Raw genomic sequence first — 12,843 nt, forward strand, 5'->3', positions numbered from 1 at the left:
TGCCTCTGGTCTGGTAGATAATGGATCAGCTGTCATCCTGCCTCTGGTCTGGTAGATAATGGATCAGCTGTCATCCTGCCTCTGGTCTGGTAGATAATGGATTAGCTGTCATCCTGCCTCTGGTCTGGTAGATAATGGATCAGCTATCATCCTGCCTCTGGTCTGGTAGATAATGGATCAGCTGTCATCCTGCCTCTGGTCCTGTCTGGTAGATAATGGATTAGCTGTCATCCTGCCTCTGGTCTGGTAGATAATGGATTAGCTGTCATCCTGCCTCTGGTCTGGTAGATAATGGATCAGCTGTCATCCTGCCTCTGGTCTGGTAGATAATGGATCAGCTGTCATCCTGCCTCTGGTCTGGTAGATAATGGATCAGCTGTCATCCTGCCTCTGGTCTGGTAGATAATGGATCAGCTGTCATCCTGCCTCTGGTCCTGTCTGGTAGATAATGGATCAGCTGTCATCCTGCCTCTGGTCCTGTCTGGTAGATAATGGATCAGCTGTCATCCTGCCTCTGGTCCTGTCTGGTAGATAATGGATCAGCTGTCATCCTGCCTCTGGTCTGGTAGATAATGGATCAGCTGTCATCCTGCCTCTGGTCTGGTAGATAATGGATCAGCTGTCATCCTGCCTCTGGTCTGGTAGATAATGGATTAGCTGTCATCCTGCCTCTGGTCTGGTAGATCATGGATCAGCTGTCATCCTGCCTCTGGTCTGGTAGATAATGGATCAGCTGTCATCCTGCCTCTGGTCTGGTAGATAATGGATTAGCTGTTATCCTGCCTCTGGTCTGGTAGATAATGGATTAGCTGTCATCCTGCCTCTGGTCTGGTAGATCATGGATTAGCTGTCATCCTGCCTCTGGTCTGGTAGATAATGGATTAGCTGTCATCCTGCCTCTGGTCTGGTAGATAATGGATCAGCTGTCATCCTACCTCTGGTCTGGTAGATAATGGATTAGCTGTCATCCTGCCTCTGGTCTGGTAGATAATGGATTAGCTGTCATCCTGCCTCTGGTCCTGTCTGTTAGATAATGGATCAGCTGTCATCCTGCCTCTGGTCTGGTAGATAATGGATCAGCTGTCATCCTGCCTCTGGTCTGGTAGATAATGGATCAGCTGTCATCCTGCCTCTGGTCTGGTCTGGTAGATAATGGATCAGCTGTCATCCTGCCTCTGGTCTGGTAGATAATGGATCAGCTGTCATCCTGCCTCTGGTCTGGTAGATAATGGATCAGCTGTCATCCTGCCTCTGGTCTGGTCTGGTAGATAATGGATTAGCTGTCATCCTGCCTCTGGTCTGGTAGATAATGGATCAGCTGTCATCCTGCCTCTGGTCTGGTAGATAATGGATTAGCTGTCATCCTGCCTCTGGTCTGGTAGATAATGGATCAGCTGTCATCCTGCCTCTGGTCTGGTAGATAATGGATCAGCTGTCATCCTGCCTCTGGTCTGGTAGATAATGGATCAGCTGTCATCCTGCCTCTGGTCTGGTAGATAATGGATTAGCTGTCATCCTGCCTCTGGTCTGGTAGATAATGGATTAGCTGTCATCCTGCCTCTGGTCTGGTAGATAATGGATCAGCTGTCATCCTGCCTCTGGTCTGGTAGATAATGGATCAGCTGTCATCCTGCCTCTGGTCTGGTCTGGTAGATAATGGATCAGCTGTCATACTGCCTCTTGTCTGGTAGATAATGGATCAGCTGTCATCCTGCCTCTGGTCTGGTAGATAATGGATCAGCTGTCATCCTGCCTCTGGTCTGGTAGATAATGGATCAGCTGTCATCCTGCCTCTGGTCTGGTAGATAATGGATCAGCTGTCATCCTGCCTCTGGTCTGGTAGATAATGGATCAGCTGTCATCCTGCCTCTGGTCTGGTAGATAATGGATCAGCTGTCATCCTGCCTCTGGTCTGGTAGATAATGGATTAGCTGTCATCCTGCCTCTGGTCTGGTAGATAATGGATCAGCTGTCATCCTGCCTCTGGTCTGGTAGATAATGGATTAGCTGTCATCCTGCCTCTGGTCTGGTAGATAATGGATTAGCTGTCATCCTGCCTCTGGTCTGGTAGATAATGGATTAGCTGTCATCCTGCCTCTGGTCTGGTAGATAATGGATCAGCTGTCATCCTGCCTCTGGTCTGGTAGATAATGGATTAGCTGTCATCCTGCCTCTGGTCTGGTAGATAATGGATTAGCTGTCATCCTGCCTCTGGTCTAGTAGATAATGGATCAGCTGTCATCCTGCCTCTGGTCTGGTAGATAATGGATCAGCTGTCATCCTGCCTCTGGTCTGGTAGATAATGGATCAGCTGTCATCCTGCCTCTGGTCTGGTAGATAATGGATTAGCTATCATCCTGCCTCTGGTCTGGTAGATAATGGATCAGCTGTCATCCTGCCTCTGGTCTGGTAGATAATGGATTAGCTGTCATCCTGCCTCTGGTCTGGTAGATAATGGATCAGCTGTCATCCTGCCTCTGCTCTGGTAGATAATGGATCAGGAAGGACGTGATGATAGGTTGACTGTTCCTCCAATCCCATTGGCTCCAGATGACAGATAATGCTGTAACTTTGCTCATGCCTTTCTTACTGAAATCTGAATGAAACCATGTATATCTGTCTCTCAGCAGGATTCCTCTATGAATGAGTCTGAGACCATGTATATCTGTCTCTCAGCAGGATTCCTCTATGAATGAGTCTGAAACCATGTATATCTGTCTCTCAGCAGGATTCCTCTATGAATGAGTCTGAAACCGTGTATATCTGTCTCTCAGCAGGATTCCTCTATGAATGAGTCTGAAACCATGTATATCTGTCTCTCAGCAGGATTCCTCTATGAATGAGTCTGAAACCATGTATATCTGTCTCTCAGCAGGATTCCTCTATGAATGAGTCTGAGACCATGTATATCTGTCTCTCAGCAGGATTCCTCTATGAATGAGTCTGAGACCATGTATATCTGTCTCTCAGCAGGATTCCTCTATGAATGAGTCTGAGACCATGTATATCTGTCTCTCAGCAGGATTCCTCTATGAATGAGTCTGAGACCATGTATATCTGTCTCTCAGCAGGATTCCTCTATGAATGAGTCTGAAACCGTGTATATCTGTCTCTCAGCAGGATTCCTCTATGAATGAGTCTGAGACCGTGTATATCTGTCTCTCAGCAGGATTCCTCTATGAATGAGTCTGAAACCATGTATATCTGTCTCTCAGCAGGATTCCTCTATGAATGAGTCTGAAACCGTGTATATCTGTCTCTCAGCAGGACTCCTCTATGAATGAGTCTGAGACCATGTATATCTGTCTCTCAGCAGGATTCCTCTATGAATGAGTCTGAAACCATGTATATCTGTCTCTCAGCAGGATTCCTCTATGAATGAGTCTGAAACCATGTATATCTGTCTCTCAGCAGGATTCCTCTATGAATGAGTCTGAAACCATGTATATCTGTCTCTCAGCAGGATTCCTCTATGAATGAGTCTGAAACCGTGTATATCTGTCTCTCAGCAGGATTCCTCTATGAATGAGTCTGAAACCGTGTATATCTGTCTCTCAGCAGGATTCCTCTATGAATGAGTCTGAGACCGTGTATATCTGTCTCTCAGCAGGATTCCTCTATGAATGAGTCTGAAACCATGTATATCTGTCTCTCAGCAGGATTCCTCTATGAATGAGTCTGAAACCGTGTATATCTGTCTCTCAGCAGGACTCCTCTATGAATGAGTCTGAGACCATGTATATCTGTCTCTCAGCAGGATTCCTCTATGAATGAGTCTGAAACCATGTATATCTGTCTCTCAGCAGGATTCCTCTATGAATGAGTCTGAAACCATGTATATCTGTCTCTCAGCAGGATTCCTCTATGAATGAGTCTGAAACCATGTATATCTGTCTCTCAGCAGGATTCCTCTATGAATGAGTCTGAAACCATGTATATCTGTCTCTCAGCAGGATTCCTCTATGAATGAGTCTGAAACCGTGTATATCTGTCTCTCAGCAGGACTCCTCTATGAATGAGTCTGAGACCATGTATATCTGTCTCTCAGCAGGACTCCTCTATGAATGAGTCTGAAACCATGTATATCTGTCTCTCAGCAGGATTCCTCTATGAATGAGTCTGAAACCATGTATATCTGTCTCTCAGCAGGACTCCTCTATGAATGAGTCTGAAAGTGACATTGTGTTTGTTCTGTGTTCTGTCCCAGACACGGAGGTCTCAGCGCTGCCCAGCAACAGCTGATTAGAGAAACCCTGATGAAATGGCTGCAGTGTCAGGTGAGGCTCTGCTTCTCCGCCTGGAACTTAGTCAACTTGTCACATCAACATATCACATTTCATCACCACCACCCCACAATCTATTACTTGCGCTTTCGTTGGTTACACATTTTTATTCACTCATGAAGTTGGCTCTCTTCCACACCTGAATTCCTGAATTAAAAAATTGTCATAGAAAAAAATTGTCATTTTAATTAATTTCAATGAGCTGTCCTCCTCTTCCTCCTTCCTCTTCCTCCTTCCCCTCCTTTTCCTTCCTCCTTCCTCTTCCTCCTCCTCCTTCCCCTCCTCCTCGCCTTCTACTTCCCCTCCTCCTTCCTCTTCTTCCTCCCTCCTCCTTCCTCTTCTTCCTTCCTCCTTCTCCTTCCTCTTCCCCCCTCCTTCCTCTTCTTCCTCCCTCCTCCTCCTTCCTCCTTCCCCTCCTCCTTCTTCCTTCCCCCGCCTCCTTCCTCTTCCCCCCTCCTTCCTCTTCCTCCTCTCCAGTTAATGAACTCCCAGCCAGAGAAGCCGTTCATCCGTAACAAGGCAGCCCAGGTGTTTGCTCTGACCTTCGTGATGGAGTTCCTGACCCACTGGCCCAAGTTCTTCTATGATATCCTGTCTCTAGTGGGTCTGAACCCACACGGGGTTGACGTCTACCTCAGAACACTGATGGCTATCGACGCTGAGGTGGTGGACAGAGATATCCTGCACTCACCTGAGGTAAGGGGACAGAGATATCCTGCACTCACCTGAGGTAAGGGGACAGAGATATCCTGCACTCACCTGAGGTAAGGGGACAGAGATACTGCACTCACCTGAGGTAAGGGGACAGAGATATCCTGCACTCACCTGAGGTAAGGGGACAGAGATATCCTGCACTCACCTGAGGTAAGGGGACAGAGATATCCTGCACTCACCTGAGGTAAGGGGACAGAGATACAGTGGGGGAAAAAAGTATTTAGTCAGCCACCAATTGTGCAAGTTCTCCCACTTAAAAAGATGAGAGAGGCCTGTAATTTTCATCATAGGTACACGTCAACTATGACAGACAAAATGAGAAAAAAAAATCCAGAAAATCACATTGTAGGATTTTTAATGAATTTATTTGCAAATTATGGTGGAAAATAAGTATTTGGTCAATAACAAAAGTTTCTCAATACTTTGTTATATACCCTTTGTTGGCAATGACACAGGTCAAACGTTTTCTGTAAGTCTTCACAAGGTTTTCACACACTGTTGCTGGTATTTTGGCCCATTCCTCCATGCAGATCTCCTCTAGAGCAGTGATGTTTTGGGGCTGTCGCTGGGCAACACGGACTTTCAACTCCCTCCAAAGATTTTCTATGGGGTTGAGATCTGGAGACTGGCTAGGCCACTCCAGGACCTTGAAATGCTTCTTACGAAGCCACTCCTTCGTTGCCCGGGCGGTGTGTTTGGGATCATTGTCATGCTGAAAGACCCAGCCACGTTTCATCTTCAATGCCCTTGCTGATGGAAGGAGGTTTTCACTCAAAATCTCACGATACATGGCCCCATTCATTCTTTCCTTTACACGGATCAGTCGTCCTGGTCCCTTTGCAGAAAAACAGCCCCAAAGCATGATGTTTCCACCCCCATGCTTCACAGTAGGTATGGTGTTCTTTGGATGCAACTCAGCATTCCTTGTCCTCCAAACACAACGAGTTGAGTTTTTACCAAAAAGTTATATTTTGGTTTCATCTGACCATATGACATTCTCCCAATCCTCTTCTGGATCATCCAAATGCACTCTAGCAAATTTCAGACGGGCCTGGACATGTACTGGCTTAAGCAGGGGGACACGTCTTGCACTGCAGGATTTGAGTCCCTGGCGGCATAGTGTGTTACTGATGGTAGGCTTTGTTACTTTGGTCCCAGCTCTCTGCAGGTCATTCACTAGGTCCCCCCGTGTAGTTCTGGGATTTTTGCTCACCGTTCTTGTGATCATTTTGACCCCACGGGGTGAGATCTTGCGTGGAGCCCCAGATCGAGGGAGATTATCAGTGGTCTTGTATGTCTTCCATTTCCTAATAATTGCTCCCACAGTTGATTTCTTCAAACCAAGCTGCTTACCTATTGCAGATTCAGTCTTCCCAGCCTGGTGCAGGTCTACAATTTTGTTTCTGGTGTCCTTTGACAGCTCTTTGGTCTTGGCCATAGTGGAGTTTGGAGTGTGACTGTTTGAGGTTGTGTACAGGTGTCTTTTATACTGATAACAAGTTCAAACAGGTGCCATTAATACAGGTAACGAGTGGAGGACAGAGGAGCCTCTTAAAGAAGAAGTTACAGGTCTGTGAGAGCCAGAAATCTTGCTTGTTTGTAGGTGACCAAATACTTATTTTCCACCATAATTTGCAAATAAATTCATTAAAAATGTGATTTTCTGGATTTCTTTTCTCATTTTGTCTGTCATAGTTGACGTGTACCTATGATGAAAATTACAGGCCTCTCTCATCTTTTTAAGTGGGAGAACTTGCACAACTGGTGGCTGACTAAATACTTTTTTTCCCCACTGTATACTGCACTCACCTGAGGTAAGGGGACAGAGATATACTGCACTCACCTGAGGTAAGGGGACAGAGATATCCTGCACTCACCTGAGGTAAGGGGACAGAGATATCCTGCACTCACCTGAGGTAAGGGGACAGAGATATCCTGCACTCACCTGAGGTAAGGGGACACTGAGGTGGTGGATAGAGAGATACTTACCCCCCCCATTGAGGGAGCAGGTCATCCCCAGCGTCTAACTCCCCCCTCCTCCTCTCTGTCCCCCTCCTCCTCTGTCCCCCTCCTCCTCTCTGTCCCCCTCCTCCTCTCTGTCCCCCTCCTCTGTCCCCCTCCTCTGTACCCCTCTAGGAGGTGCGTAGGAACACCTTAATAAAGGATGGAATGAGGGAGCAGGTCATCCCCAGCCTGGTTGAGTCCTGGTACCAGATCCTCGGGGCTTATCAGCAGTCTCACCCTGAGATCACCTGTCAGTGTCTGGAGGTGGTAGGGGCATACGTCTCCTGGATAGACCTCAACCTCATCGCCAACGACAGGTACGTCTGTCTGTCTGTGGTCTGTCTGTCTGTGGTCTGTCTGTGGTCTGTCTGTCTGTGGTCTGTCTGTCTGTGGTCTGTCTGTGGTCTGTCTGTCTGTGGTCTGTCTGTGGTCTGTCTGTCTGTCTGTCTGTCTGTGGTCAGTCTGTCTGTCTGTGGTCAGTCTGTCTGTCTGTGGTCTGTCAGTACCTGGATTGATCTGCTTTTCACAAGGCGGTGTTAGCCCGCTGGGCTAAAGCCTAGGCATTAGCTTGGGAAGGAAATGCACGTTTTCAGATCTCAGGCAAGAGCATGGTTCACCAAACCAACTACGTTAGACATTCAGCAGTGGGGCTGGGGAGGTTGTTTAGCCTGAGGACTGTGACAGCATCTGACCTGTTCCTGTCCCTGCAGGTTTGTGAACCAGAGACTAGTTGAGATAACTGGTCCCAGATCACTAGTTGAGATAACGGGTCCCAGATCACTAGTTGAGATAACGGGTCCCAGATCACTAGTTGTCTGAAATGTCAGTCAGTGACCAGTGTGTCTAGTTGGGATGTTATTTATCACATGCGCCGAATACAACAGGTGCAGACATTACAGTGAAATGCTTACTTACAGCCCTTCACCAACAGTGCATTTATTTTTAACAAAAAAAGTAAAATAAAACAACAAAAAAGTGTAGAGGAAAAAAAGAGCAGAAGTAAAATAAAATAACAGTAGGGAGGCTATATATACAGGGGGGTACCGGTGCAGAGTCAATGTGCGGGGGCACCGGCTAGTTGAGGTAGTTGAGGTAATATGTACATGTGGGTAGAGTTAAAGTGACTATGCATAAATACTTAACAGAGTAGCAGCAGCGTAAAAAGATGAGGTGGGGGGGGCAGTGGAAATAGTCTGGGTAGCCATGATTAGCTGTTCAGGAGTCTTATGGCTTGGGGGTAGAAGCTGTTATTTTTTTAGAATCCACCATTTATTTTCATCCACCACTGGTGTTACTCAACCTATACAATAAAGTAATACAATAAAGTAATAACCATTTTGAATTCATCAAAGCACTTCCTTTCAATAATGTCTTTAGACCTCTACTTGAAATTTTCCAGCTCAATCTAACTCGCTTGACCGTCTCTATTTTTTCCCGCTAACCAGAGCCATAAATTATTGTCCTTTGTCCTCAACTCAATTTTCACAGCTCTATCGCAAATTCAAAATGCCCAACAAACCATAATAGTTCAATGGAACCCTCTATTGGCTCTCCACTATTTATCCATTACTTCTATAACCACTTTAGTTATGGTCCGATCACCCATTAAACCTTATCACATAACCTTATCACCTAATCAAACAACGGCACAACCTTAAACTCATATCGGCCGGCTGGTAGCCCAGTAACCAAGAACACCGTGTCAGGAACCGAGAGGTCGCCGGCTCCAACTCCCCGAGCCGACCAGGCGCAAAATCAGCCGATGTGCCACCGAGCAAGGCACCCAACCCCCACTGCTCCTGAAAGTCGCTCCGGACCAGAGCGTCTGCCAAATGACAAAAAATGCAAATGTAAATATTCTCTACTTGCTCACTCATGACGTACGTCTACGTTTGGGTGAGAAAGTTCATACGTATATATCATTGGACATGTATAGGTACCTCTCAAATAATCGCTTCGTGGTGTTTTTAGCCAATTCTTAATCGACACGAATCATTTCTTCAAACATTTTACCCGTTGAACCAAAAAATAGACTGTCCTATCTCCGACACTGCCCTTTCCTTTACCCCTGCAGTCACGATGGTTATGACCTGTTCTGTTACAGTATTTACACAGGGCCTTACACTCCCTTGCCAAATATTCCTCTTTGTTACAGTTAAAGCACTTCCTCTCTCCTTCGCGCTTCCAAAATACCCTCGCTGTCTCTAGCCCCTCCCCTCGCTGTTTCTTCAAATCCGTTCCACAGTTTACATGCATCTGCTTAATCATAACTTCTAACTTTTCCACGTCGAGATGCCCAATAAATCCATACCTCTTCTCCCAAATGGATCCATAAAACATATTTCTTCGATCTCTTCCTAACATATATCTTTCATCCCCCGTTAATTCTCGAACCTCTTTTTAGAAGATTTATTTCCCATGGTGGAAAAATAAGAAATCCCCCCGTTTTAGTAATAATTAAATCCAGAATTATTTTCCTGGGAGTAATTATTAAGTGCGTCTCTTGAGCCAATGTTATGATCTGCTTTTGTAATTAACCATTTAAATTATCTAACCCGTAACCCAGAGTTTTTTTTTCCTTCTCCAGTTTCATGAAAGGGATCGGATAACCATTTTTTTTCCCTCACGCAACTTATTTTAGCTCCTCCCTTGAAACAATTATCACGTATTTCGATGGATCATTAAGTCTCACACGTATACAACATTATACGATAATTTGCTAACACTATTTGTAACCTAGAGGTGGTAACTGCTCCAGTTACATGAAACAGACAGTTAGAGCAAATCCCCAGTTGTTTACGCGACTTTTGACCTGTTTAATGTATCCATCGCACACAACAAAAATTATCCCCCTTCCTGTTTATATTGTAAAGACTGTATCTCGTACAATCTCAATATTAACTAGATTATTTTGGTAATAGCTATTTACCTAGGGTCAATTACGGACCCCCCTTCCTTCCATCATAATGAATTATTATTTCCTTTGAGATTTTGGTAACTATTCTCTGCCCTTCACAAGAATTACTATTCTTATACAAGTTCAAATCATTTCACCAAAATCCATGAATAAAAATTACTGACCTTTTCCTTGCAGTTTGGATTTAAATGCTTTTTCAAACTCGTTAACGTCTTTATCGTTCATAAGAGTCATCACCGGCCTGTTTATAACCTTAACGTCGAAGGCCAGGACTATTCTCCACGGATGCAATCACCCGCCCGTGCACGGTTTCTGTGTCCTTAGAATGACAGACGTATTTAAGATCCGGCTCGAAGAACCACTTGTCATGAGAATTTCTATCTCTAATTCAACCTAAGCTTGAATCATTACCAGAGGTTGTAAGGCTCTGGTTTTAATCATAAATGATTCAAGGTCCACAACCAACAAGTATTATCTGTATATTTATTCATGGAGAGAGCTCTGGCGCCAAAACCCATACACTCCTGTTTTATACCCCTTGACACACAAAGGCACTTTGCTCCGCCCACCTTTAGGAGGCTTTTTTTAACCCGTTTTCTCAGTCCCCTTCACCCTGGAATGTTTAGTCCCGCCCCCCTCTGTTAGTGGGCTGCCACTACATTATAACTCTAACACCGTTCACACATTTATACTGTATTTGGGGTGAAATCCTTTAGTCATTATTCTTAAAATACAAATTAATCTAACAGGTAGAAGCTGCCTTTTGGACCTTTACAGTGACATGCTTGCTTTCAAACCTTTCCCAACGATGCTGAGTTACAAAAATACAATGGGAACTAACACAAGGAATAAAATACACAAGAATGGAGCTATATACAGGAAGTACCAGATCACTGTGGAGCTATATACAGGAAGTACCAGATCAATGTGGAGCTATATACAGGAAGTACCAGATCACTGTGGAGCTATATACAGGAAGTACCAGATCACTGTGGAGCTATATACAGGAAGTACCAGATCAATGTGGAGCTATATACAGGAAGTACCAGATCAATGTGCAGCTATATACAGGGAGTACCAGATCAATGTGCAGCTATATACAGGAAGTACCAGATCAATGTGGAGCTATATACAGGAAGTACCAGTACCAGATCAATGTGGAGCTATATACAGGAAGTACCAGATCAATGTGCAGCTATATACAGGGAGTACCAGTACCAGATCAATGTGCAGCTATATACAGGAAGTACCAGATCAATGTGGAGCTATATACAGGAAGTACCAGTACCAGATCAATGTGGAGCTATATACAGGAAGTACCAGATCAATGTGCAGCTATATACAGGGAGTACCAGTACCAGATCAATGTGCAGCTATATACAGGAAGTACCAGATCAATGTGGAGCTATATACAGGGAGTACAAGTACCAGATCAATGTGGAGCTATATACAGGAAGTACCAGATCAATGTGGAGCTATATACAGGAAGTACCAGTACCAGATCAATGTGGAGCTATATACAGGAAGTACCAGATCAATGTGGAGCTATATAGAGGGAGTACCAGTACCAGATCAATGTGGAGCTATATACAGGGAGTACCAGTACCAGATCAATGTGGAGCTATATACAGGAAGTACCAGATCAATGTGGAGCTATATACAGGAAGTACCAGTACCAGATCAATGTGGAGCTATATACAGGAAGTACCAGATCAATGTGGAGCTATATACAGGGAGTACCAGTACCAGATCAATGTGCAGAGGTAGATATGTACATGAAGGCAGGGTAAAGTGACTAGGCATCAGGATAGATAATATTACTAGGGTCCGGAGGTCCTGGTTATAGTGCATTCAGAAAGTATTCAGACCCCTTCCCTTTTTCCAAATTTTGTTACGTTACAGCCTTATTCTAAAATGGATTAAATACATGTTTTTCCACATCAATCTACACACAATACCCCATAATGACAAAGCGAAAATAGGTTTGTAGAAAATTTTGCTAGTGTGTGTAAAAAACGATACCTTGATTTACATAAGTATTCAGACCCTTTGCTATGAGACTCGAAATTGAGCTCAGGTGCATCCTGTTTCCATTGATCATCTTTGAGATGTTTCTACAACTTCATTGGAGTCCACCTGTGGTAAATTCAATTGATTTGGAAAGGCACACACCTGTCTATATAAGGTCCCACCGTTGACAGTGCATGTCAGAGCAAAAACCAAGCCATATGTAGAGCTCCGAGACAGGATTGTGTCGAGGCACAGATCTCGGGAAGGGTACCAAAAAATGTCTGCAGCATTCAAGGTCCCCAAGAACACAGTGGCCTCCATCATTCTTAAATGGAAGAAGTTTGGAACCACCAAGACTCTTCCTAGAGCTGGCCGCCCGGCCAAACTGAGCAATCGGGGGAGAAGGGCCTTGGCCAGGGATGTGACCAAGAACCCGATGGTCACTCTGACAGAACTCCAGAGTTCCTCTGTGGAGATGGGAGAACCTTCCAGAAGGACAACCATCTCTGCGGCACTCCACCAATCAGGCCTTTATGGTAAAGTGGCCAGACGGAAGCCTCTCCTCAGTAAAAGGCACGTGACAGCCCGCTTGGAGTTAGCCAAGAGAAACAAGATTCTCAGGTCTGATGAAACCAAGATTGAACTCTATAGCTGTGCAGTGACGCTCCCCATCCATCCTGACAGAGCTTGAGAGGATTTGTAGGTAAGAATGGGAGAAACTCCCCAAATACAGGTGTGCCAAGCTTGTAGCGTCATACCCAAGAAGACTCGATTCTGTAATCGTTGCCAAAGGTGCTTCAACAAAGTACTGAGTAAAGGGTCTGAATACCTAATGTGATATCTGTTATTTATTTTTATACATTTGCTAAAATGTCTAAACAGTTTTTACTTTGTCGATATGGGGTATTGGGTGTA

At 45.0% G+C, this 12,843-nt stretch overlaps 1 protein-coding gene across 2 annotated transcripts in view; it reads left to right on the forward strand.

Moving 5' to 3' along the window:
• Positions 1 to 12,843, forward strand: part of LOC311115539 (exportin-T-like) — a 57,088-nt gene that overhangs the window by 9,115 nt on the left and 35,130 nt on the right. For both annotated transcript variants that reach the window (XM_084190692.1, XM_084190693.1), the window contains exons 5-7: positions 4,208 to 4,277; positions 4,761 to 4,979; positions 7,134 to 7,318. In XM_084190692.1, the coding sequence (XP_084046818.1) occupies positions 4,208 to 4,277; positions 4,761 to 4,979; positions 7,134 to 7,318 (474 nt within the window). The remainder of the gene's footprint in view (positions 1 to 4,207; positions 4,278 to 4,760; positions 4,980 to 7,133; positions 7,319 to 12,843) is intronic.

Source organism: Coregonus lavaretus, assembly GCF_964263955.1.
Source record: "Coregonus lavaretus genome assembly, contig: HAP1_SCAFFOLD_648, whole genome shotgun sequence".
Lineage (NCBI taxonomy): Eukaryota > Metazoa > Chordata > Actinopteri > Salmoniformes > Salmonidae > Coregonus > Coregonus lavaretus.